Source organism: Stenella coeruleoalba (assembly GCF_951394435.1).
Source record: "Stenella coeruleoalba genome assembly, chromosome: 16".
Lineage (NCBI taxonomy): Eukaryota > Metazoa > Chordata > Mammalia > Artiodactyla > Delphinidae > Stenella > Stenella coeruleoalba.
In genome coordinates this window covers 15,110,228-15,133,466 of record NC_137162.1, presented here as the reverse complement: position 1 = coordinate 15,133,466, position 23,239 = coordinate 15,110,228, and the positions used below count along the sequence as shown (strand labels likewise).

Here is a 23,239-nt window from a genome sequence, read left to right as displayed (position 1 = left end):
TGTCAGTACTCCAACTCTGTTTTTCTTTATCAAGATTGTTTTGCCTAATCTGAGCCCTCTGTTTCTAAACATGAATTTTAGGATCTGCTTGTCTATTCCTGTAAAAAAAGTCTTTTGGAATTTGATGGCATTGAATTTGCAGATCAGTTGGGATGAATTTCTATCTTAATATTAAGTCTTCCCATCCATGAATACAGATGCCTTTTCATTAATTCCTTTTAATAATGTTTTGTAGTTTTCAATGTACAAATCTTGCATTTCTTTGGTTAAATGTATTGTTAAATGTTTTATTCTTTCTGATGCTATTGTATTTGGTATTGTTTTCTTCATTTCACTCTCAAACTTTTCAGTTTGGAAGTGTATAAAAATACAATAAAACAGATTTTTCTACAATTGATCTGTAGCATTGTTGAAGACAATTATTAGATTAAATAGTATTTTTGGATTTCTTAGTTTTCTGTATGGAAGATTATGTCATCTGAAAGTAAAGTTAGTTTTCTTCTTTTTCAATCTGGTTGCCTTTCATTTTTTTTTCTTGCTTAATTGCCCTGTCCAGAACCTCCAGTACAGTACTGAATAGAAGTGACAAGTAAGGACAGTTTTGTCTTGTTCCTGACCTTAAAAAGAAAACTTACAGTCTTTTACCATTAAATATGATGTTATCTATGAAGTTTTTATATATGCCCTTTATCAGGTTAAGATAATTCCCTGCTATTCTAGTTCGTTGAGTATTTTCCATCTATTGAGATGATGTTGTGATCCACCCCCACCCCACTTTATTTCTCTAATAGTATGTTGTATTGATTGATTTTCATATATTTAAATAATCTTGCATTCCTGGGGTAAATGCAACTTAGTCATGATGTATAATCCTTTTATATTCTAGTGGATCCAGTTTGCTAGTATTTTGTTGAGAAGTTTTGCAGTTACAATCATAAGAGGTATTGGTCTGGCATCATCTTTTCTTGTGATAAGTTTGTCTTTTCTTTGTATTAGGTTAATACTGGCCTCATAGAATGAGTTAGGAAGTCTTACCTTTGCTTCTGTGTTCTGGAAATATTTGTGAATAATTGTTAATTCTCCTTAACTGTTTGGTAGAATTCATGAATTAAGCCAGTTGATCTTGGGCTATACTTTTCTGGCACTTTGTTGATTACTAACTCAATCTTTTTATTGTTAAAGCCTGTGCCTATTTTCTGTTTCTCCTCTAGTAAGTCTTGGTAGTTAGTATCTTTCTAAGAATCTCCCCTATCATCTAGGTTATCTAATTTATTGGCATCCAGTTGTTCATAGTATTTCCCTATAGTCCTTTTCCCCAGTCTTTGTCAGTCGTATGTCTCATCTTCCATTCCTGATTTTAATAATTTGTATCTTCGTATATTTCTTTGTTAGCCTAGCTAAAGCTTTGTTGATTTTGTTGTGCATTACAAAGAACAGTTTGTATTTGGCTTTATTGATTTTCTTTATTGTTTTCCTACTCTGCATTTTATTTATTTTCACTCTAATCTTCATTATTTCCTTTCTTCTGCTTGCTTTGAGTTTAGTTTTCTATTAATTTTTTACTTTATTAAGGTACAAAGTTGGTTGATATGAGACCTTTTCTCTTTTTTAATGTAGGCTTTTACAGCCATAATTTTTTTTTCTGAGCAGTGTTTTGCTGCATCCTGTAAGTTTTGGTATATTATGCTTTATTTTAATATACCTGAAAGTAATTTTTAATTTTCCTATGATTTGTTTTTTGATCCATTGGTTATTTAGGAATGTGTTGCTTAATTTCCACAATTTGTGATTTTCCCAAATTTTCTGTTACTGATTTCTAATTTTATTCAATTGTGGTTAGAGAACATACTTTATATGACTTCAGTCCTTTTACATTTATTGAGGTTTGTTTTATGACCTAGTATATGGTCTATCCTGAAGAGTTTTTTATGTGCACTTAAGAAGAATGTATATTCTGCTGCTGTTATGTGGATTTTTCTGTTTATGTCTGTTTGGTCCAGTTGGTTTATAGTGTTGTCCAAGTCTTCTAATCCCTTGCAAATCATCTGCCTAGTTGTTTGATTCATTATTGAAAGTGAGGTACTGACGTCTCCAACTATTTCTGTTGAGTTCTTTATTTCTGTTTTAATTTCTGTTGGTGTTTGCTTCATGTAGTTTGAGGCTCTGTTAGATGCATGTATGTTTACAATTTTTATATCTTATCGATGGATTGTCCTTTTTATCATTATAAAATATCCCTCTTCATCTTCAGTAACATTTTAAAAGTCTGATATTTCTATAGCCATTCCATCTTCCTTGTGGTTGCTGTTTGTATGCTATATCTTTTTTCATCCATTCACTTTCAATCTCTTTGTGTATATAGGTGTGTCTCCTATGAAGGGTACATAGTTAGATCTTTGTCTTTTATCTGGTCTGTCTTTTCTGCCTTTTGATTAAATCATTTGATCTATTCATATTTAATGTTATTTTTGATGCAGTTGGATTTATGTGAGTTATTTTATTTTTTCCCCTGTATATCATGAATTTTCTGTTCTTCCACTCTTCATTTATTTTTTTGCAGTAAGTGAATATTTTCTATTATAACATTTTAATTTTTAATGATTTTTCATTATATTTTATGAGTTATTTTCTTTCTTTTTTAAAATAAATTTATTTATATTTTGGCTGCATTGGGTCTTCATTGCTGTGTGTGGGCTTTCTCTAGTTGCGGCAAGCGGGGGCTACTCTTTGTTGTGGTGTGCGGGCTTCTCATTGTGGTGGCTTCTCTTGTTGCAGAGCATGGGCTCTAGGTGCGTGGGCTTCAGTAGTTGTGGCACTCGGGCTCAGTAGTGGTGGCTCACAGGTTGTAGAGCGCAGACTCAGTAGTTGTGGTGCATGGGCTTAGCTGCTCCGTGGCATGTGGGATCTTCCCGGCCAGGGCTCAAACCCATGTCCCCTGCATTGGCAGGCGGATTCTTAACCACTGTGCCACCAGGGAAGTCCATGAGTTATTTTCTTAGTGGTTACTCCAGGGTTTACCATATATAGCTTATCTTATTAAAATATGCTTCAGATTTATACTAACTTAATTCCAGTGAGATGAAATAATGTTACTCATATAGGTCTAGTCTCTTTCTTCCCTTTTTGTGGTATTGTTATATGTATTACATCTGTATGTGTTGCAAACCCAGCAGTCCATTTTTATAGTTATTATTTATATAGTTTTATGTCTTTTAAAGAATCTGAGGAAAGAAAGGAGGATGAGTATGTACTTATAGCTTTTGTTACATTAATCTTTGTATTAACCATGTTTGGTTTTCTTTCTTTGTTTCTGTGGATCTTTGCTTACCATCTAGTAATACCATGTCGTATACTTGGCCCAATATAGATTTTCTCCGATACACTTCCTCTGTGGTGTTACTGGGGAATACATTATGTTTTATGTGTTATAGGCCCAACAATACCATTATTTATAACATTTAAAATACAATCTTTAAAAATCTTGTAAAAGAAGAAAGGAGACAAAAGATGTATATTTACTGTCTTTTATAATGACAGTTCTGTTATTGGTGCTCTTTGTTATATTTTGTGGAGTTAAATTACTATCTGGTGTCACATGCTTTCTTCTTGAAGAGCTTCCTTTAGTATTTCTTGTAAGGCACATCTGCTAACAGTGAATTCTCTCAATTTTTGTTTATCTGTGAATGTTTCACTTTAATTTTTGAAGAGCAGTCTCGATGGATAGAAAATTTTTCGTTGACAGTTTTATTTTCAGGAGTTTGAATATATTATCCCACTGGCTACTGACCCCCATTTTTCCTGATTAAAAGCCGGTTATTAGTCTTATTGGGATTTTTTTAGGTGAGGAGTCATATTTTCTCTTGCTGCTTTCAAGATTTCCTACTTGTTTTTGGCTTTTATCACTTTTAGTATAATGTATTTATTGATCTCTTCAGGTTTATTGTACTTAAATTTTGTTAAGCTTTTTGGATGTGTAGATTAACATTTTTATCAAATTTGGGGATTTTTCAGGAGTTATTTCTTCAAATAAATTTTAGCCTTCTTTCTTCTCTCCTATCTTTCCAACACTCCCATTACACGTAGGTTGGTGTACTTAATGGTGTCCTGCATTTAGCTGAGGCTCTGTTTATTTTTCTTCATTCTGTTGTCTCTCTGTACTTCAGCTTCCATGGTCACTACTGATCTTTCTTCAAATTTGCTAATTCTTCTGCCAGTTCAAATTTACTGTTGAATCTCTAGTGTATTTTTCATTTCAGTTTTTTTTAAATGCTTTTATTTTTTTTCTGTTAGTATGTGTAGAATTTTATCCACCCCCACCCCCCGGCTATTTTTTGGCTGCACTGTGCAGCGTGAGGGATCTTGGTTTCCCGACCAGGGATCAAATCCATGCACCCTGCAGTGGAAGTGTGGAGTCTTAACCACTGAACCGCCAGGGAGGTCCCTCATTTCAGTTATTTTACTGTTCTACTTTATAATTTCCATTCGTTCTTTTTTATAATTTCTGTGTTTTTATTGATACTCTCTTTTTGTTGAGACATTGTCATCATATGTAACTTTAGTTCTTTAAGCGTAATTTTCTCATTTTTTCTGCCTTTTATTATTTTAAATATTTTTATTGTTTTCTAATTGTCCTTTTACTCCAATTCTTGGGTTGTCAATTCTCATTTTTATTATCTCTCTTTTGCCTGACTCTTCTTCATGATGCTTTGTGATTTTTCATTTTGAGGTTTAATTCAGTAAGTGTTGTTGTTGTTTTCATTGTCTTTTATTTCGGTATCAAAGGCTTGCAAACGAAGGTGTGATGGCCAAACCTGGTTGACTGCCTATTTTTGTAAATAAAGTTTTATTGGATTATAGCTGTTATCAATTGTTTGTGTATTGTGTATGGTTACTTTTGTACTGCAGTGGCAGCAGTGGTAGTTGTGAAGAGATTTTATGGTCTGCAAAGCCTAAAATACTTACTGTCTTGCAGTTTACAGAATCAAGTTTTTCCAGTTTCTGTTCTGTGTGACCTGAGTTGAAGAAGTATTTCAAGGGTCCATTTATGTCTGCTTTTGCATGAGGCTTTTCTTTTTTACAGAATAGGTTTTAACACTATTGTTTGATGTTGGGGTTTCTCTACTATATGGGAAGTGTGAATTTCAACCCAACCCATATGATTAGTATAGGCTTTAAGTTCTCACAAGTGACTTTTGTCTTTCATACATTCTTACCCACGTTAAGGTTCCTTTCTGCTTCTTTGGGCTTGTGATGTATTTTAGTACCTTTTTCACAGATAGGGGCTACAATTGAAGGCTTTAAGCATTTTAAATATGGTTCAGTTTAGCTCTCTATTTTGAGTATGCCAGAGATTATATCTCCTGGCCCTGCTGGGTTTTGACCCATACCTATTAGCTGTTGTTAGTCTATCCCCATGTATAGTAAAGTTCTGTCACTAGCTCACACTTCTCTTTCACATTCTTGTTTTGAATCCCTGTTTTATTTTTAGCAATGATAATTCCCTTTTCTTCTAAAGGGCTCTGTTTTGAAAAAAAGTTTTGGGTAAATTTTAGCCTTGATTTTCTGTGTATATATTTTTTTGAATTTTGTTGAGAATGCCAAACAGATACTTTTCAATGTTTTACATCTGTTTTAGAGAGCACATATTTTTCAAAATGATGTACTTTATTTGCATATGAAGTGCTGTGTTTTTCATTATGTTTTATTTTCATCTTTTTCTGTTTGTGTGTACATAGATGAGAAGCCATCTGGGCTGGTTTTTAAATTTAAACAAAACAGTGTGGATGACTTCTGTTTAGTTTCATTCATGTTCCAGAACCAGGTTGTTATTAGAACCTTTCAAGTTACAGTGTATCCTGGAAGAACTATTAGATACAAGCTTACATTACCTGTTGATCCAACCCCCTGATGGCAGTGGAGAATAAAACATCATCATAGGCTTTATAGTATATCCTTTTCCTGTGTTTGATACAGCCATTATTACATCTGGGTCGTGCTTTCTATAACATACCTTATCCTTTGCCATTGCTGCCATACTAGTTATAAGCGGCAACGATGACTGTCCTTTTCTTGCTGGAAATTTTGCCAGCAGTTAGGTCTACATTATACCAGCTTTCTGTATGGTATATTCATTACTTGGAACATTAGACTTTCCTGTATCTCATTCTAGCAGCTGATATGCTTCTTGGTTGCACCATGGCCCAGAACTGCCTAGAACTTGTCGCTTTCAGGAAAGTTACAGTTGAGTGGCATTATGCCAGGAGTCCTCTTTTAATTCCCAGAGGTATAGTAGGTTACTATTTTCTAGTTTTACTTACTAGTTGTCATCATACCCCAATTCTTGTTGTTGCTGGCAAGTTTTTTTATTATTACACTGGTAATCTATGAGGAGGATATTAGATGAGATTGGTAAATTTAGTCATTTTATTCAGAAGTTAAGATATTTGTTTTTCTGATGAAAAAGTGTAGCCAGGGTTTCATAAAAATGCTTATAGTAACCCATCTCTTATTTTGACTTTTTCAGATAATGCTTTACATGTAGTGAGCACTCAATAAATTTTGTTTTTATTTGAGTGAATTAATTAGTGGTTTTACATAAAATTTTTGATGAAAAAAATAACTTAAAATTTTAAGCACAATGTTAAAAAATTAAAGTTCTTGTCATTATTTTTCCTTATTATAAAAGTAATATGAATTTATTGTAGAAAACTGATGATGCATAAAAATCTTACTAAACTAAGATAACCATCATTAACTTTTCCATGGGCATATTAATACATTTAAAAACAAAATTGTGTTCATTCTAAATATCTTGTTTGAATCCTTATTTCACTCAATTAATTATGAATATTTTTCTTGTTATTAAATTTTCTCCTAGCTGTTTCATAATGTAATATAAAATTTGAAAACTATATTGTAATTTTCTTAGTTTCATAAAGAGGAAGATTACTCAACATTTTTCCATGATGACTGCATGTCATTTCTATACTATGTTGTAATAGTTATGCCTCTGAAAATTTCTGTAAGATATAGGTATTTGTTTTTTACTTTTTTTTTTTCTTTACTCTTTGATGTTAACTCATATGACCTTGTGCTAGTCTCTTGGGATTTCCCTCTTACTTTCAAATTTTCTATGTATAATAGGTATGAGATTTAATGTCTGGTCTTTGATTCATACATCCTGATTGTGCATTTGTTTCTGCCGTTCTTTAAATGTGTGACTTTGGGTAGTTGCTTAATCCAGGCCTCCTGATCTTAGAAAGAACCCTAAAAATAGTACCTTCCACACAAAATTCTTGTGAGGCTTAAATTATATAATTCATGTATGCCACTTGGTTCACTATCTAGCCATGGGGTAGTATTTACAATAGTTTAAAAACTGATACAAAATGTAAACTGACCAAGCAGAATATAGATGCCAGCCACAAACAACTGCAATCGACTAAACATTAGCTTTCTTGACTTGAGCGAGAGAGAGCTCAATTAAATGCTATCTGAGTTGTAATAATGATGAAAATGATTATGAAAGTGACAATGATTATGATGTTTCCACAAGACGTTACCAAACTAAGTCAGTATTAATGCCCCCAATAGACACTAAACATGAGCTTTTATATAGGAACTTTATCTCTCATCTGAAAATTTTAAATTCTATTGTAATATTAATATGAAAACATATTAGACCTCATATTAAGAAGACATAAAAAAATCTTATGCTTTAAATCTGTTTGTTTAGTTCACATTCGAATAGAATTTTAATTAGGCCTTGAAGGTTTTCTTGCCCAAAGAAGATAAACATTCATACAAAGTAATTTAAAAGTGCTGTGTTTGCTAATTTTAAACTAATGTATTTTCTTGAAGTAAGGACTTATTACCACACAATTTTCTATATTGATCCTTTTTTATTATATGTAAATATAATTAAGATGCATTTTAGCATTCTTTGTCAAAGGTCTTTTATTTATTCCTGTTAATAGACATAATTGTCACATGAATCTTTAAGGAATATGTTAAAAGATATTTCCCCCTTAGCTACAACTTTTATGTTTCACTTAAATTTCTAACCCCTACATTTTACAGGTCATATGCAAAATTTCAATACAGAATTTATTGTATATAATGTCCTATATTAGTATTTTGAGACACACATTAATAAAAAACTTGGGAAATGCCCGTTGGACTCTGCTGCCATTCAGATTTGTAAAATAAATTCTTTGTCCTGATGGCAGTTATACTTGATACTGTTATGTGGATATTAAAAATTTTTTTTCTTTTACTATTTTCCTTAGCTTGCCAGTGTAATGGACATAGCACTTGCATCAATAATAACGTGTGCGAACAGTGTAAAAATCTTACCACAGGAAAGCAGTGTCAAGACTGCATGCCTGGTTATTATGGAGATCCAACCAACGGAGGACAGTGTACAGGTAATTATTTTTTCTTTCACTTCAGTGTATTTTTACTAAGGAAAAGAAAATTAAGAAAGATATCCCTCTTGTGGAAAATATATTTTATTAAAGAAGTTGTTTTCCATTAAGTCTCAATATTTTTGGAAGGAAATATATATTTATTAGGGACTATGAACTATAAAAATTCTGTGATATACTTGCTTTAAGAAAATCTTACTTTTCTTATTTCAAAATGAATACATGATTACTATAGGAAATTTAGCAAATGCAGATAAATTAAAAATTACCTGTAATCTTACTATTCTAAAATAATCACTGCTGATAATTTGTTTTTTAATAATAGTAAGTTATCATTTTACATTTTACTTTAGGAATAAGAAATAAAGGTTTTGTGTATGCCTTACATCACGTAAGTTTTTTTGTTTTTTTGTTTTTGACAGGGTGATAATATAACATAAGGTTTAAGAGAATGAGTTTAGAATCAGTCCTTCGCTGAAATTCCAACTCTGCCACTGTTTAAATGTATGGCTTTAGTTAATTCACTTAGCATCTCAGTGCTTCATCTTTCTCATATGTAGAAGGAAGATGATAATACGTCATTGGATTATTGTAAAGATCAAATATGATCCTATGTAATAGAGTCACATATAATAGGAATTGAAGCACGTTAAAAGAGCATTATAAGAGCCTAACTATTATCATATCATTTTTCGATCGTGAAACCCTTCTTTTCTCTATTTCCTCCTCTGTCCTGCTGCTTCTTTCTCCTACTTTTTAAAAAAGAAAATTTGGTCTTTCTTTAAAAAATTTCCTTAAAATTTGTTTTTTTCAGTAATCCTTCTTCATTTCTAGATTAGTCCTTGTTCCTTAAATCTTTAATCTACTTTTTCTAAATGGAATAGCCTGTAGAGCACTCACAGAAAAGCCTCAGTTGTTGGCTGTGATAAGATGAGAAATCTTCATAGAGAGAGTTGGGCCTGGGCCTTTAGATAAAACTTTTTAACACTACCTGCATATTAAAGCCACCTGGAGAGCTTTTAAAAAATATGGATGTCTGGGTCAATCCATAAATAATTAAATCAGTCTCTTTGTTTATCGTAAGGTGATTCTTGGTTCTTTTCAAAGTCTTCCCAAATGATTCTAATATACACTCAGGGTTGAGATACACAGAATGATGAGCTGTGCCTTAGAGTCAACAAAACTGCTCTGGTAATAGCAGGTTTGGTGCTGATTGAAATTGTGTGATATGGAAAGCTCTGCCCTGATTGAGGCTGTAATACAGAAATTGTTTGACGCTTGCATTTTCTGTGTTCTAGGCACTGTACTCATAGCTTATATTCATTATCTCATTTCAACTGTACAACAACTGTATGGGAGAAGTCACAATTATCTCCATTTTACATACAACCAAATACACAAAGAAGTTAAATAAAATACCCAAATCATACTGCTAATAAGAGGAAGAAAGTGTCTGATTCTTAGGCCTAACTCTTAACTGTTAATGCAGAAGTGGTGTTAATACGGACAGGGAGGATCCAGTAGCCCTTATTAGCCAAAAGCCACAGCTTAGTGCTGTGTTCATTGTTTACAGAAGCAGCAGTAGAAATGTGTACAACGGAATCCACAAAGTGTAGACCTTACCTAGTGGAGTCATAGTGTTTTGTTATTTTATGTTTATTAAGTAAAAAGGTAAGGATTTTGGAGCCATCCTGTTTTCCAAAAAGCTTTTTACTACTGAATTTTCTATAGCCAAGAATTTCATTGGACAAAAAGTGTATTTCAGATAGATTATTTATGTCATATATATATATAAATGTTTTGTTTCCATAACTTTAAGACAAAAACACACCTGGGTTGTTTTTATTCCACATTGCAATTTATATGTGTTTGCAACCTTTCATATATTTAATATACAATTATTTTAATTTACTTTTATGAAAATGATTTCATTTACAGTCTCCAAATTATTTTAATGCCTATATAATAGTCCATGGGGATTTTGTGAAGTAATTTACTTCATATACTTCTGTTATTTATATATTGCTTCCAACCATAACCCCATTTTTAGCATTTTTAAAATTTGAGGTCAAATTCACATAGCATAACAGTAACCATTTTAGGTATACAATTCAGTGGCATTTACTACATTCATAATATTGTGCAACCATCACCTCTGTCAAGTTCCAGAAAATTTCCTTCCCTCCAAAAGAAAATGCCATACTTATTAAGCAGTCATCCCAGTCCCTGGCAGTCACTAATCTGCTCTTTCTTTATAAATTTACTTATTCTGGATATTTCATGTAAATTGGATCATAAAATATGTGACTTTGTGACTGGCTCCTTTTACTTTGCATAATATTTTTAATGTTCATTCTTGTTGTAGCATCTGTCAGTACTTCACTCCTTTTTGTGGATGAATATTATTCCATTGTATGGATATATCACAATATTTTTACCCATTTATTCATTGACGGACATTGGGGTTTTTTCCACCTTTTGGCTATTGTGAATAGTGCCGCTATGAACATTACTGCACAAGTTGTTTTTGAATACAAGTTTTTAGTTCTTTTGTATGTAAACTAGGAGAGGAATTGCTGGGTCATATAGAAATTTTATGTTTAACTTTTCGAGGAACTGCCAAATTATTTTCCATGGTGGTTGCACGATTTTACATTCCCACCAGCAACGTGGAGGATTCCAGTTTCTCTACATCCTTGCCAACAGTTGTTATTTTACATTTTCAGAAACTTTTAGCCATCCTAGTAGGTGTAAAACTATTTCTCATTGTAGTTTTGATTTGCATTTCCTTAATGACTAGTGATGAAGTTGTTGGCCATCGTATATTTTTTTTGGAGAAATGTCTATTCCAGTTCTTGCCCATTTTAAAACAATTTTAAAAATTGTGGTAAAATGTACATAATATAAAATTAGCCATTTTAACCATTTTTAAGTGTGTAGTTCAGTTTCATTAAGTACATTCACATCGTTGTGCAACCTTCATTACTATCCATCTCCAAAACTTTTTTCATCTTGCAAAGTGAAAACTGTATAACCATTAAATAATAGCTCTTCATTCCCCAACACCGGCCCTTGGCAGCCACTATTTTACTCTTTGTCACTATGAATATGATTACTCTAGACACCTCAAATAAGTGGAATTATCCAGTATTTGTCCTTAATGATTGGTTTTTTTCAGTTAGCATAATGTCCTCAAGGTTCTCATATAGTAGCATGTGTCCTTCCTTTTTATTGCTGAATAATGCTCTGTTGTATGTATATACCGCATTTTTAAAATCCATTGATGGATGCTTGAGTTGCTTCCACCTTTTGACTATTGTAAATAATACTGCTATGAATATGGCTGTACAAATATTTGTTTGAGTCTTTTTGTCTCTTCATGTGCATATTGGCCACTTGTATATCTTCGGAGTAATGTCTTTTCGAGTCCTTTGTTCATTTTTTTAATTGGGTTATTTGGTTTTGTTGTTGTTGAATTCTAAGAGTTCTTCATATATTCTAGTTATGAGGTCCTTATCAGATAAATGATTTGCAAATATTCTCCTGTTCTGTAGGTTGTCTTTTCACTGTCTAGACAGTGTAGTTCAAAGCACCGAAGTTTTCAATTTTGACGAAGTCCAGTCTGTCTCTTTTTTCTTTTGTTGCTTGTGCTTTTGGTGCATATCTAAGAATCCATTGCCAAATGTAATGTCATGAAGATTACCAAAGTATTATTTTAATTTTTTGCCAGCATAGGCAAAAGGAACGTTTGAATAAGTATATTAGCTAAAAACTGTTTTAAATTAAAATAGTAAGTTTTCTCATTCCACCAGGCATAGTGCTTTTAGAAATATGTTTCCCTTTGGGGATGATACTTCTCTGCTAGGTTTAAGACTAATTCAGTTATTTCATATTATTTTTGTTGCTGACATTATACATGTGGAAAGCTGAGGTATAATACAATAGAAAACTAAAGAGAATGAAAGATAAACACCTTTCTTATTCACTGTTGCACATTCCCTGGTAGTTTATGAAGCTTTAAACAATTCCTTATAGTTTCCTTATTTCCTAAATTTGGCAAAATTGTATTTTTCTGTCTGTGACTTTTCTACAGTGATGTGATATATGAAATTCATTTTTATTTCTTAGGGCCACATTAGCAACCTAACTAAATAAACAATATGTCACATCTTGTGAATTATATTTAATGTGGCAATGGCTAAAATCAATTTATAAAATATGAGAAGTAAAAGTTTTCTACTATTTTTTCATTTTTAGTTCACCTTATTGAGAAAAGTTCATTTTTTCATTATTAGTTGCACGTATGAAAATTCAAAGTCCATGGTGATGTTAAGGGAAATAAGGAAATAGATTTATATTTGAATGGTAAGGCTTTAAATGTACTGCAGATTTAGATATTCTTTTAAAAAGTCGGCCTACTAAAGCCATTTAACTGTGTTGTCAATATATAAATGTACTTGTAGACTTCCTTCAGATTGTTTTTAAACTATGTTATATTTATAACTATTCTTTTAGTACAATTATTGAAAGTGCTTTATTATTAAAATTATTTTATTTCTTATTAATGTTCAGGAAGATTCTCTGTTACAAACTTGCTCTGGCATTGGTTATCTATCTATCTATCTATCTATCTATCTATCTATCTGTCTGTCTTTGTAGCCATAAAAGAATATAACATTGTTAAGAGTTTGGGCTTTGGAATTATACTGATTGGGTCCATATTCTGGCAATGGCACTGTCACCTTGGATAATTATTTAACCTCTTAGTGTCTCACTTTCCTCACCTGCAAAATGCAGCTAATTTAATTTACTGTGTGGCTTAAATAAACATATGAAATAATTTGTATTTCCAGCAAATGTTAACTCCATAATGCAAATTATTATTGTTACTATTTATAACATCATTAGGCTTAAGTATGTTAATATAAATGTATGAATCAGACTTTTGGGACAGTATTATTTTTGCCGTGTTATCTCCAATTTAAGATAAATTTTAGTAAAAGAAAATAAATGAAAGTTTCATTGAATAGAGTAATAGCTCAATGTGCTACAGCAGCTCAACACTCAATATACTGTACTACTTTGCGATGAAGGATTACCCTTGAATTCCATAATTACTGATTACTTACTATATGCAAAGTAGTGTGTTAGGACTTACTAAAATTTATATATGGTTGACTTGAACAGCGCAAATTTGAACTGTGCAGGTCTACTTATACACGGACTTTTAAAATAGTAAATACTATAGTACCACAATATCCACGGTTTGTTGAATCTTGTGTATAGAAGATGCAGAAATGTGTATAGGAGGAACCTGGTATATGGAGGAATTGCATATATGGAGGGCCAACTATAAGTTATACAGGATTTTCTGTTGCACAGAGGGTTGGTGTCCCTAACCCCCTCCCTATTCAGGGGTCAACTGAACATTGTGTAGGTGCTGTAATAGTGTTATGTAGAAGTTGAACAATAGAATCAGAGACAAAGAGATTAATTTTAATGGGAGGACCTGGGTAGGCCCTTGAGAGTTGAGGCAATTTGCATGCTTCAATTTTCTGTAATTATTATTAGCTGCATGTTTTTCATTATAACTTGTTCTAAATGTAAGAAACTAAGCTATAATGTTATTAATCTTAAAAATATTTTAATATCTTTACATGTATTTGTTTTGTTTAATTACTCATAAAAAATGGACTATAAGAAAAAAGTTCCCCATATGAAGTATACAGACATTTAAAAAATTGCAGTCTTGTATTACTAATAGTTTTCTTCATCTAGGTCTTACCGTTTTTAGTTACCTTATTGTAAGATGTCTAATGGGTTTGGTTGGTGTTATGAATAAATTCTTTTCCTTTAACATTGCATTCATAACTGGTTTCAGTAAAATGTAATTTTGTATTTATGACTTTTAGTTCATTTTATTATTCTTTTTCTAGGTTCTTAAATAGTATATAATTTTCTTTCTATAATTTTTACTTTTAATAGTGATAAAGAAACTCTTAGTTTTCAGGTTGAGGAAAAAAAGTTCTTTCAACATAGTAACAGTTTTGTTTTTACCTTTGTTTCTTATTAGCAAAACTTATGTTTTTCTTTTTGGCATATTATTAATATCTGTCCATAGCAGGCTTTTACAGAAATATTTAAAACTTTAATAAACACACTGGGCTATGACACAGATATGCTCTGAGACTTGAGGGTGGTAAAGAAGATAAGTGAACTCTTCTTTCTCTCTACCAGGATGGGAGATTTTTTTCATTTTAAACCCTTCTTACATATTGCAGATTGTTCAGAGAAGCTGAAAGTTTATAACCAAATGAACTCGAGCATTTCTGAAAATAAATGTAAGAAGTTTAATTCTCTCAAAATGGAAGCATTGACCTGAATAATCTAAAAAGGCAGATAAATGAAAATCACTTGATATGGAAATCTTGTTTTTATTAATTACTTTGACACAACAAAGTTGAAAGTTTGTATTTTCTGAGTACACGTTATCATCCTGTGTGGCAGAGAAAAGCCAATCTGAGATTTTAAATATTTCAAAGAATGGCCGTTAAATGAATAATTATATAATTACATGTAGCTATTTAGTATATGATATAGTCATGAAGTTATACTTTGATCTAAAATTCTCTTCAGAATGACATTTTTATGTAAATTTAAGAAAACAGGAGAGCCTTTTAAAATCATATAGAACTGCCTGTTTCAACTGCATGATTAAACAGTCTTTATTGCATAGTTTCTGTAATATTTGTAGCTAGTTTCTCTTCTCTGTATACTAAGTTTTTGCAACTTTGTTTTCCTTGTAGAAGTGTTCCTCTATGTCAGATTGCTCAGTAACCCTGTTTTCTTTATCTACTCCATCTTTTCAAACTCTTTTCATCCTTTTTGTTCTCAAAAAGGAAATGTTAAGGATAAGAAGAACTGCGTTTATGAAAACTGTTTGGCCCTGACATTGTCAGCTATTTTAGAATGACCTTTGATTGTGGGTTATTAGAAGATGCAGTTTACTACTCTTCTCTTAGATTCCTTTTGCGAGAGCTGTCTGTGGGTTGAGTCTCATGAAACTGCTAGAGATATTAGTCACTGAACTTTTAAGTGCTGGGGAACTTTGCCATGCATGGCTTACTTTGACACCTTTCTCAAGATCTCCTTTCCTACTTTTTATTTGCACGAAGTTCTACTTTCCACCTGTCCTAACTTAAAATAAATTTTTACTTCGACTTTTGGCGTTGGGTTAGTGGTTTTTAGGCTCCTAGACTCGATGTTATAGACTATCTCCATCTCTGATTTATCAGTTTTGACCATGAAGTGTGTCACTTGAATGTTTTCTTTTCATTAGTAAGTTCACTAGTATATCTCTTACGGAATTAAACAAAAAAGTATTCAGTGGTTTTAGGTCTACAAGTACAGTACTTACCTATTTGGGGCAAGATAGAAACCATTATTTTATCTAAGTGTTCAATATTTCTCTTTAATTTCACTTGATGTGATGCTTATCATCATGTATTGCTTTAGGTTTTATGTTACAAGGATCTGGCACTATTGTTTTTTTTAATAAGTAAGGTAAAAAAATTTAATTTAAAAATAAAAATGGCTCTTACCCTAATCTACAAAGGTTGAGGAATTACTATTAGCTTCAAATGACAGGCCTAGGATGAAAAAAAGTAAGGGGTGAATTTAAAGTGGGGCGTACTTCTTGTATTCTAAAACATATAAAACATTTATTTAGTATGTTACGGAAAATTAGAGGTTAACTAAGAAACTCTAAGCATGTACTTACCTTGTCCTGATATGTAAAGGTTTTTTCAAAACCAAAATCAAGCTAAATACCAATTTGCATGCACACTTTTTCATATCTCAAAAACTACTTAGTGATGGTGGGGAAGTTAATTATATATTAGAAATGCCTAGAGCAGGTGTAAAAAAGCACCAGCATAAATATTCTCTTAAATATTTCATAAACATATCAAAATGCTCCTTAACATATTATTTAAGAAGAAATGCCTTTTCTTCAAATGTTCATTTTTATATATTAAGACATGAATGCAAGTATTTGCATTTCTCTTAATCATATGTAATTTTTTATACCTTTTATCTTGCTTTTTCTTTAAAGGCCTATTTACTGATTTTATAATAATCACAGTCTATACTTGTAGGCTTTAACGCAAGTATATAAACATGTAATTGTATGTTTAGTGAACAGTGCAGCCTACTTTATTAAGCAATTTTAACTTATTTTTTGACTTCTTATTAAGCATTTCTATACAGGCCACTATTATTCAAATCAATGTTTATAAACTGAATTCAGTAACTTTATTATTTAAAAAATGTTCTCACTTTACCCGCATTTTGTTAATGGTGATACAATTCTTTTGGGGCTCAATTTTAATGGTACCTTTGATTCCTTCCTTTTCTTCAACCCTTGTATTCTGTCCCAAGCTGATTCTGACTCTGCACTGTCTCTGACATCTATCTCCGCCTTTATATTCCATTACCTTTATTAGTTTAGGCCCCCATGATTCCTCTTCTCTTCCACTACTGTTGGATGTTACAGATTACCTAAAATGGAATAGGTTCTTATTAAGTATTTGTTGAATTAATGAATGATTACCCTCTATATATGCAATCTCTCCATTTGTAATCCACCCTTATATCTCCTTTATCAGAAGATAAAGACATAGTTTTCTTCCCCAAAACATTCAGTGATTTTTATGACTATTTCCAAAATCTTTCATTGCCTCCAAAGTGTCTGTGAAATAAATTAAAACCTCCTTGACAAGACGTTCAAGGCCTTTTATGCTCTGACCCAGAGTGATTTTTCTGGTTTCATATCCTACCATGTTTCTCATATTCTACCACATCTTTACTTCTCTTTTTCTCTGTGTCCACATTTAAGTTAAGTTATTAACATTTTCCTTGTCAGCCAAGCTCCAAGCATTATATTAAAAACATATATAACTAACATTTAATGGTATTTTATTTTATCTAAATAAAAAACCAGGAACAATAAAATAAAACATATTTTATTTAGATATTTTATCTAAATAAAATACCAGGAACATTGCTAAGAGCTTTGCCTAAAGTTTTTCATATTCTCCAAAGCATTTTGTCAAGTATATACTATTATGTCAGTTTTATAGAGGAGTAAACCAAAGACATAGGCCTAAAGAGTCATGTTAAAGGTTAAGCCAGCAAGTGATGGAACCAGGATTGAAATATGAATACCAGACTCTTGTACTCCAAAGCAAGTATGTGCTTACATCTTTGAATCTCAGATATAATCAGTGGTCAGCTCTAATCCATTTCGAAGCCATAATATTGAACTGCCATTGTCTAGTTGTGTCTACCTTTACCTTAGCTTAGCCCACTGTAGCAGTTTCTAAATAGATCAGCCTCACTTTCTTTTAGTTGATCCTTTATTCTGTATCTAGGACATTCACAATATTGTATTCCTTTCCACCTCATATCAAACCACTCCTTCATATAAACCCAACTCTTTACCCATTTTTCCTATTTTTGCTTCCCTGCACACTACTGTGCCTCTGGACTCCATTACTCATTTTTCAAATCTCAACTCTGGAAATTTCAGCCTGAAAACTTGTAATGTCCCTCCTAACTTCAGGCAGTGTTGGTACCTCCATGGTGATAGCCATCAGTGTTTTTGTAAGTGATTGTTCACTTATCTTTCTAAGTAGGATGTGAACTTCTTGATGAGGAAAGTTTTGTCTTAGTTGGTTTTTTTTAAAAATCATTTTTACATTATCTTTGTGACGCTATTACATAGGTAGTAGTACTGTGCTTGGTATATAGTTAGCCCATTGCTATATTAATATTACTAAGAAAATGTAATATCTGTGTCATATGTTTTACTCATTTTCATATGATCTAAGAGAAAATGTAATTCAGACTTTCTAGCTAGGTGGGTTTCACGTTTCAACCAATATTTTCACTTTAGAGCAAGAGGTAAAAAGTAGCTTACTATTTTTCTCAGGTTGATTTTTCTTTTATTTTTCAGTAATAGAGGCAGAAGTGAAGCAATATTGGTTCCAAAGTCTATATTTTATTTTGTTCTAAATGAGGATTAGTTTTAATAATTACCAATGGTGTTTCATTCTGTACTCATAACTTATTGAGCAATAATCCAATATTTTGTACATAAATTTTTCATTAAATACTGATGAGAAGTTATATGAAGTTTAGATAAGGAAGAAAAATGAAATTTATATAATTCCTTTCAGTTTCTAGTTTTTCTAGAGAAGATAAATAGATTATTGGTGTCTGACTTCTCAAAGCTTACCATCTACATTTCACTTCACTCTATTAATTTTGGGGTCATTTTAACAAAATGTGTTATCCTATAAATGTTTTTAAGTAACTTCAAAATATCTATTTCAGTATACCATATAATGTGTATTTTAAATGATTTTAAGGTATATTCTGTTTATTTTTCTATCTGCCAGCAGCTAATTCTTTCAAGTTTAAAGTTGTATTGTGCTTATGTGAATCCCATTGTTGGTAACTGTAGGCATTTGGGTAATTATTCACATAGGATGATTGGTTTTTCTTGAAAAGATAGAGACTAATGTTTTCTTGAGAAATGGAATCATTATTTTACATATTGTTAACAACATCCCTTCTACTCAGAAGTATAGAAACTAAACCCTTAATAACATATGGGAAAAACAAAGAACTCTTCAAATAAAGTTGTTAACATAATGTTATTATTGACCTACAAGTAAAAGACATAAAAGTACATTTTATTATCTATTTTTAAAGTGTAGAAATGTTTAATCTTTTCAAAATTGAAAAGGTCTGTTAATTTTGGGGGGACATAATTTCACACAGAAAAGTTGTAAGGATATTCAATAAGTTCCCTCGGATTTCTTCTTTCTCTCCCTGTCTCTCAATTAAACATTGCAGACTTGATATCCCTCTATTCCTTAAAGATTTTAGGGTTTATTTTTTAAAAGTTGGGAATTCTCTTAACTACATTTTAATTGTAGATATTAGGAAATAAACATTGATGCATACTGTTATTAAACATAGACCTTACCAATTGTCCCAACATTGTTCTTTAGAGCAAAAGAAAATTCAAGATTACTAGTTGCATTGATTTGTGTGTCTCTTCAGACTTTAATCTGGAACATTTCTTGAGTCTTTCTGTTTATGTAATGACATTGACATTTTTTAGGAATACAGGTATTCCCCGCTTTTCAGATGTTCATAAACATTTGGTTAAAGTGGTGTCTGCCAGATTTCTTCACTATAAAGTCACTATTTTATCCTTTAATGAAAAAATATCTTGTAGGAGATACTATGAGACTATGTGAATATCATGTTACTTCTCAAACTTTTACTCACTAGTTTTGTGATTTTTACCAAACAGAGATTTTCTGATTCCATCATTCTTTCTACAATAATTAGTTAGCTTTCTTCTACAATGAAAAGCTCTGTCTTCTCTAGTTTGTCTGTCTGTGAATCTTATCTGTGTATTCATCTGTGCATCTATGTATTTATCTATGTATCTATGCATCTGTCTATGTTTCTATCTATCTATTTATCTATCTATCATTCTTTGAGCATTTCCTTATGTTTTGGCACTCATCTTGAACCTTTCCTGCCCTAACTGGAAGCTGGCATTTCTCAAGCATCCCTGGTTCCTTTACTGGGCTCTTTGCTACAGGGCCATCAGTGTTTATGAATCATCCTAGCAGACAGAACTGGAAAATAGGTGTATGTATACATAACAGACACCAATAAATTCTCATACATAAGTATAAACACATCAGTGCCCATTTCTGTATCTACCTGTACTCTATAGTAAAATCCATGAGTTCACACTAATGCCTCTCATTTCCTATCCCTTACTACAGGGTTCATTCTATCCTTCCTCCTTTCCAAATTTTTAATTTCCTTCTCTGACAGCAAATAATCTAACTTTAGTTATTGACAATAAATATATTTTTATTTATGTCAATAAAAATATATTTATTTTTATATGCTAAAGTTTCATATGTATTCAGTTCTATCTGTAGATCTTCTATGCTACTCCACTGATCTGTTTGCCTATTGATGTGCCAGTATCACAGTGTTTTAATTTTAGAGGGCTTATAAATGTTTGAATGTCTATTAGAACTAGTCCCCCACCCCCTTTTTTTTTTACATCTTTATTGGAGTATAATTGCTTTACAGTGGTGTGTTAGTTTCTGCTTTATAACAAAGTGAATACATATACATATGTTCCCATATCTCTTCACTCTTGCATCTCCCTCCCTCCCACCCTCCCTATCCCACCCCTCCAGGCGGTCACAAAGCACCGAGTTGATCTCTCTGTGCTATGCGGCTGCTTCCCACTAGCTATCTATTTTACGTTTGGTAGTGTATATATGTCCATGCCACTCTCCCTTTGTCACAGCTTACCCTTCCCCCTCCCCATATCCTCAAGTCCATTCTCTAGTAGGTCTGTGTGTTTATTCCTGTCTTACCCCTAGGTTCTTCATGACATTTTTTTTTCTTAGATTCCATATATATGTGTTAGTATACGGTATTTGTCTTTCTCTTTCTGAGTTACTTCACTCTGTATGACAGACTCTAGGTCCATCCACTTCACTACAAATAACTCAATTTCGTTTCTTTTTATGGCTGAGTAATATTCCATTGTATATATGTGCCACATCTTCTTTATCCATTCATCCGTTGATGGACACTTAGGTTGTTTCCATGTCCTGGCTATTGTAAATAGAGCTGCAATGAACATTTTGGTACATGACTCTTTTTGAATTATATTTTTCTCAGAGTATATGCCCAGTAGTGGGATTGCTGGGTCATATGGTAGTTCTGTTTTTAGTTTTTTAAGGAACCTCCATACTGTTCTCCATAGTGGCTGTACCAATTCACATTCCCACCAGCAGTGCAAGAGTGTTCCCTTTTCTCCACACCCTCTCCAGCATTTATTGTTTGTAGATTTTTTGATGATGGCCATTCTGACTGGTGTGAGATGATACCTCATTGTAGTTTTGATTTGCATTTCTCTAATGATTAGTGATGTTGGGCATCCTTTCATGTGTTTGTTGGCACTCTGTATATCTTCTTTGGAGAAATGTCTGTTTAGGTCTTCTGCCCATTTTTGGATTGGGTTGTTTGTTTTTTTGTTATTGAGCTGCATGAGCTGCTTGTAAATTTTGGAGATTAATCCTTTGTCAGTTGCTTCATTTGCAAATATTTTCTTCCATTCTGAGGGTTGTCTTTTGGTCTTGTTTATGGTTTCCTTTGCTGTGAAAAAGCTTTGAAGTTTCATTAGGTCCCATTTGTTTATTTTTATTTCCATTTCTCTAGGAGGACCCACCCCCTTTTTTTTTTAGCTTTTCTTTTTTAGTGTTTTCCTGACTATTCCTGAATGCATATTTTCTATGTGATTATTATTATCAATTTATTAAGTTCCATTAAAAAATGTTAGTATTTTTGTTGAGATTGGGTTAGATTTATAAACTAATTCAAATAGAACTGACATCTTTATGATATTGGGTTTTTTTTTCAAGAACAATGTGTGTCTTTCCATTTTGTCACAACTACTTTTATGTCTCCCATGGGTTTTGCATATTTTTTTGTTAAAATTTATTCCTAAGTATTTTATCTTATTCATTACAATTATAAATAAGATTTTATATCCTTTACCTGGTTATTGTTAAAGGGCTATTGATTTCTGCATATTAATTTGTTAAATTTATTACCTTACTGAATTGCTTATTGTTTTAATTTGTTTTAACACTGATTCTCTAGGGTTTCCAGATACTATCATATCATTTACAAATAGAGATAGTGTCACTTTTTTTCTAGTCCTTACACATCAATTAACTTTTCATGTATAATTACATTGGTTAATATCTCTAATACAATTTTAAGAGTAATAGATCTATTGGGGAGTCTTGCTTTATTCCTGATCTTAGTGGAAGAAAAGCTTCCAGTGTTTTCTTATTAAGCAAGATGCTGGCTATTATATATATATGTGTATCTATAGATATATATAGATATATATAAAAAATATATATACACACACATATACGTATGTTTGTGTGTGTGTGTGTGTGTGTGTGTGTGTGTGTATTTATGCTAAGAAAGTATCCTTGAATTACTATTTTATTCAATGTTTTATCAGGAATGGGTATTGACTTTTGTCAAAGACTTTTTAACATCTGTGTAGATAATCATATTTTTAGATTCAATAATATGGTATATTAATGAATTTCTTAATAATGAATCAACCTTGCAATCTTCGTACTTATATTAAACGGTGTATTTACTGAATACGTTATTATCATTGATGTTTTCAGGTTAGTTTCAGCTTTCAAACTGTTAAAAAAGTACATTATATATTTGAAATTAAAAAGCATATATGGTCAAGAATGTTACATGTTACCTATATGTGCCATCCACACATATATATCGTCTATCAAGAAGCTGAAAGAATCTCAGGATATAACTCTTTACTACTTACTAGATGTATAAATGTGGACTTTTTTTTTTCATTTCTGTGAGGCTGTTCTATCAAATGAGTATAATACATATGGTGTAAAGATTGAATAGGTAATGTGTGTGAAAGTACTTTGGAAATAGTGCAGTCATATATGGTTGCAAAATATTGTTCTTATCATTAACCTACTTCATGTTTTATATTTTTAACATAATGAATACTCAACGACTTTTTTCAGATGATTTGATTCATTGATTAATAACTATTCAAAACAACCTTTAAAAACAATCTCATTGAAAACATTGCAGATTTAAAAAGAGATGCAATAAAAATTCAATAAATT

General features: G+C 31.8%; 1 protein-coding gene across 8 annotated transcripts in view; it reads left to right on the top strand.

Annotated features, from left to right (window-relative positions):
* ATRNL1 (attractin like 1) overlaps window positions 1-23,239 on the top strand; it is a 696,391-nt gene that overhangs the window by 174,380 nt on the left and 498,772 nt on the right. For all 8 annotated transcript variants that reach the window (XR_013824301.1, XR_013824302.1, XR_013824303.1 and 5 more), the window contains exon 19: window positions 8,289-8,426. Coding sequence is in view for 3 of the 8 variants with exons in the window: in XM_079900307.1 (XP_079756433.1) it covers window positions 8,289-8,426 (138 nt within the window). In the remaining 5 variants the exon portion in view is untranslated. The remainder of the gene's footprint in view (window positions 1-8,288; window positions 8,427-23,239) is intronic.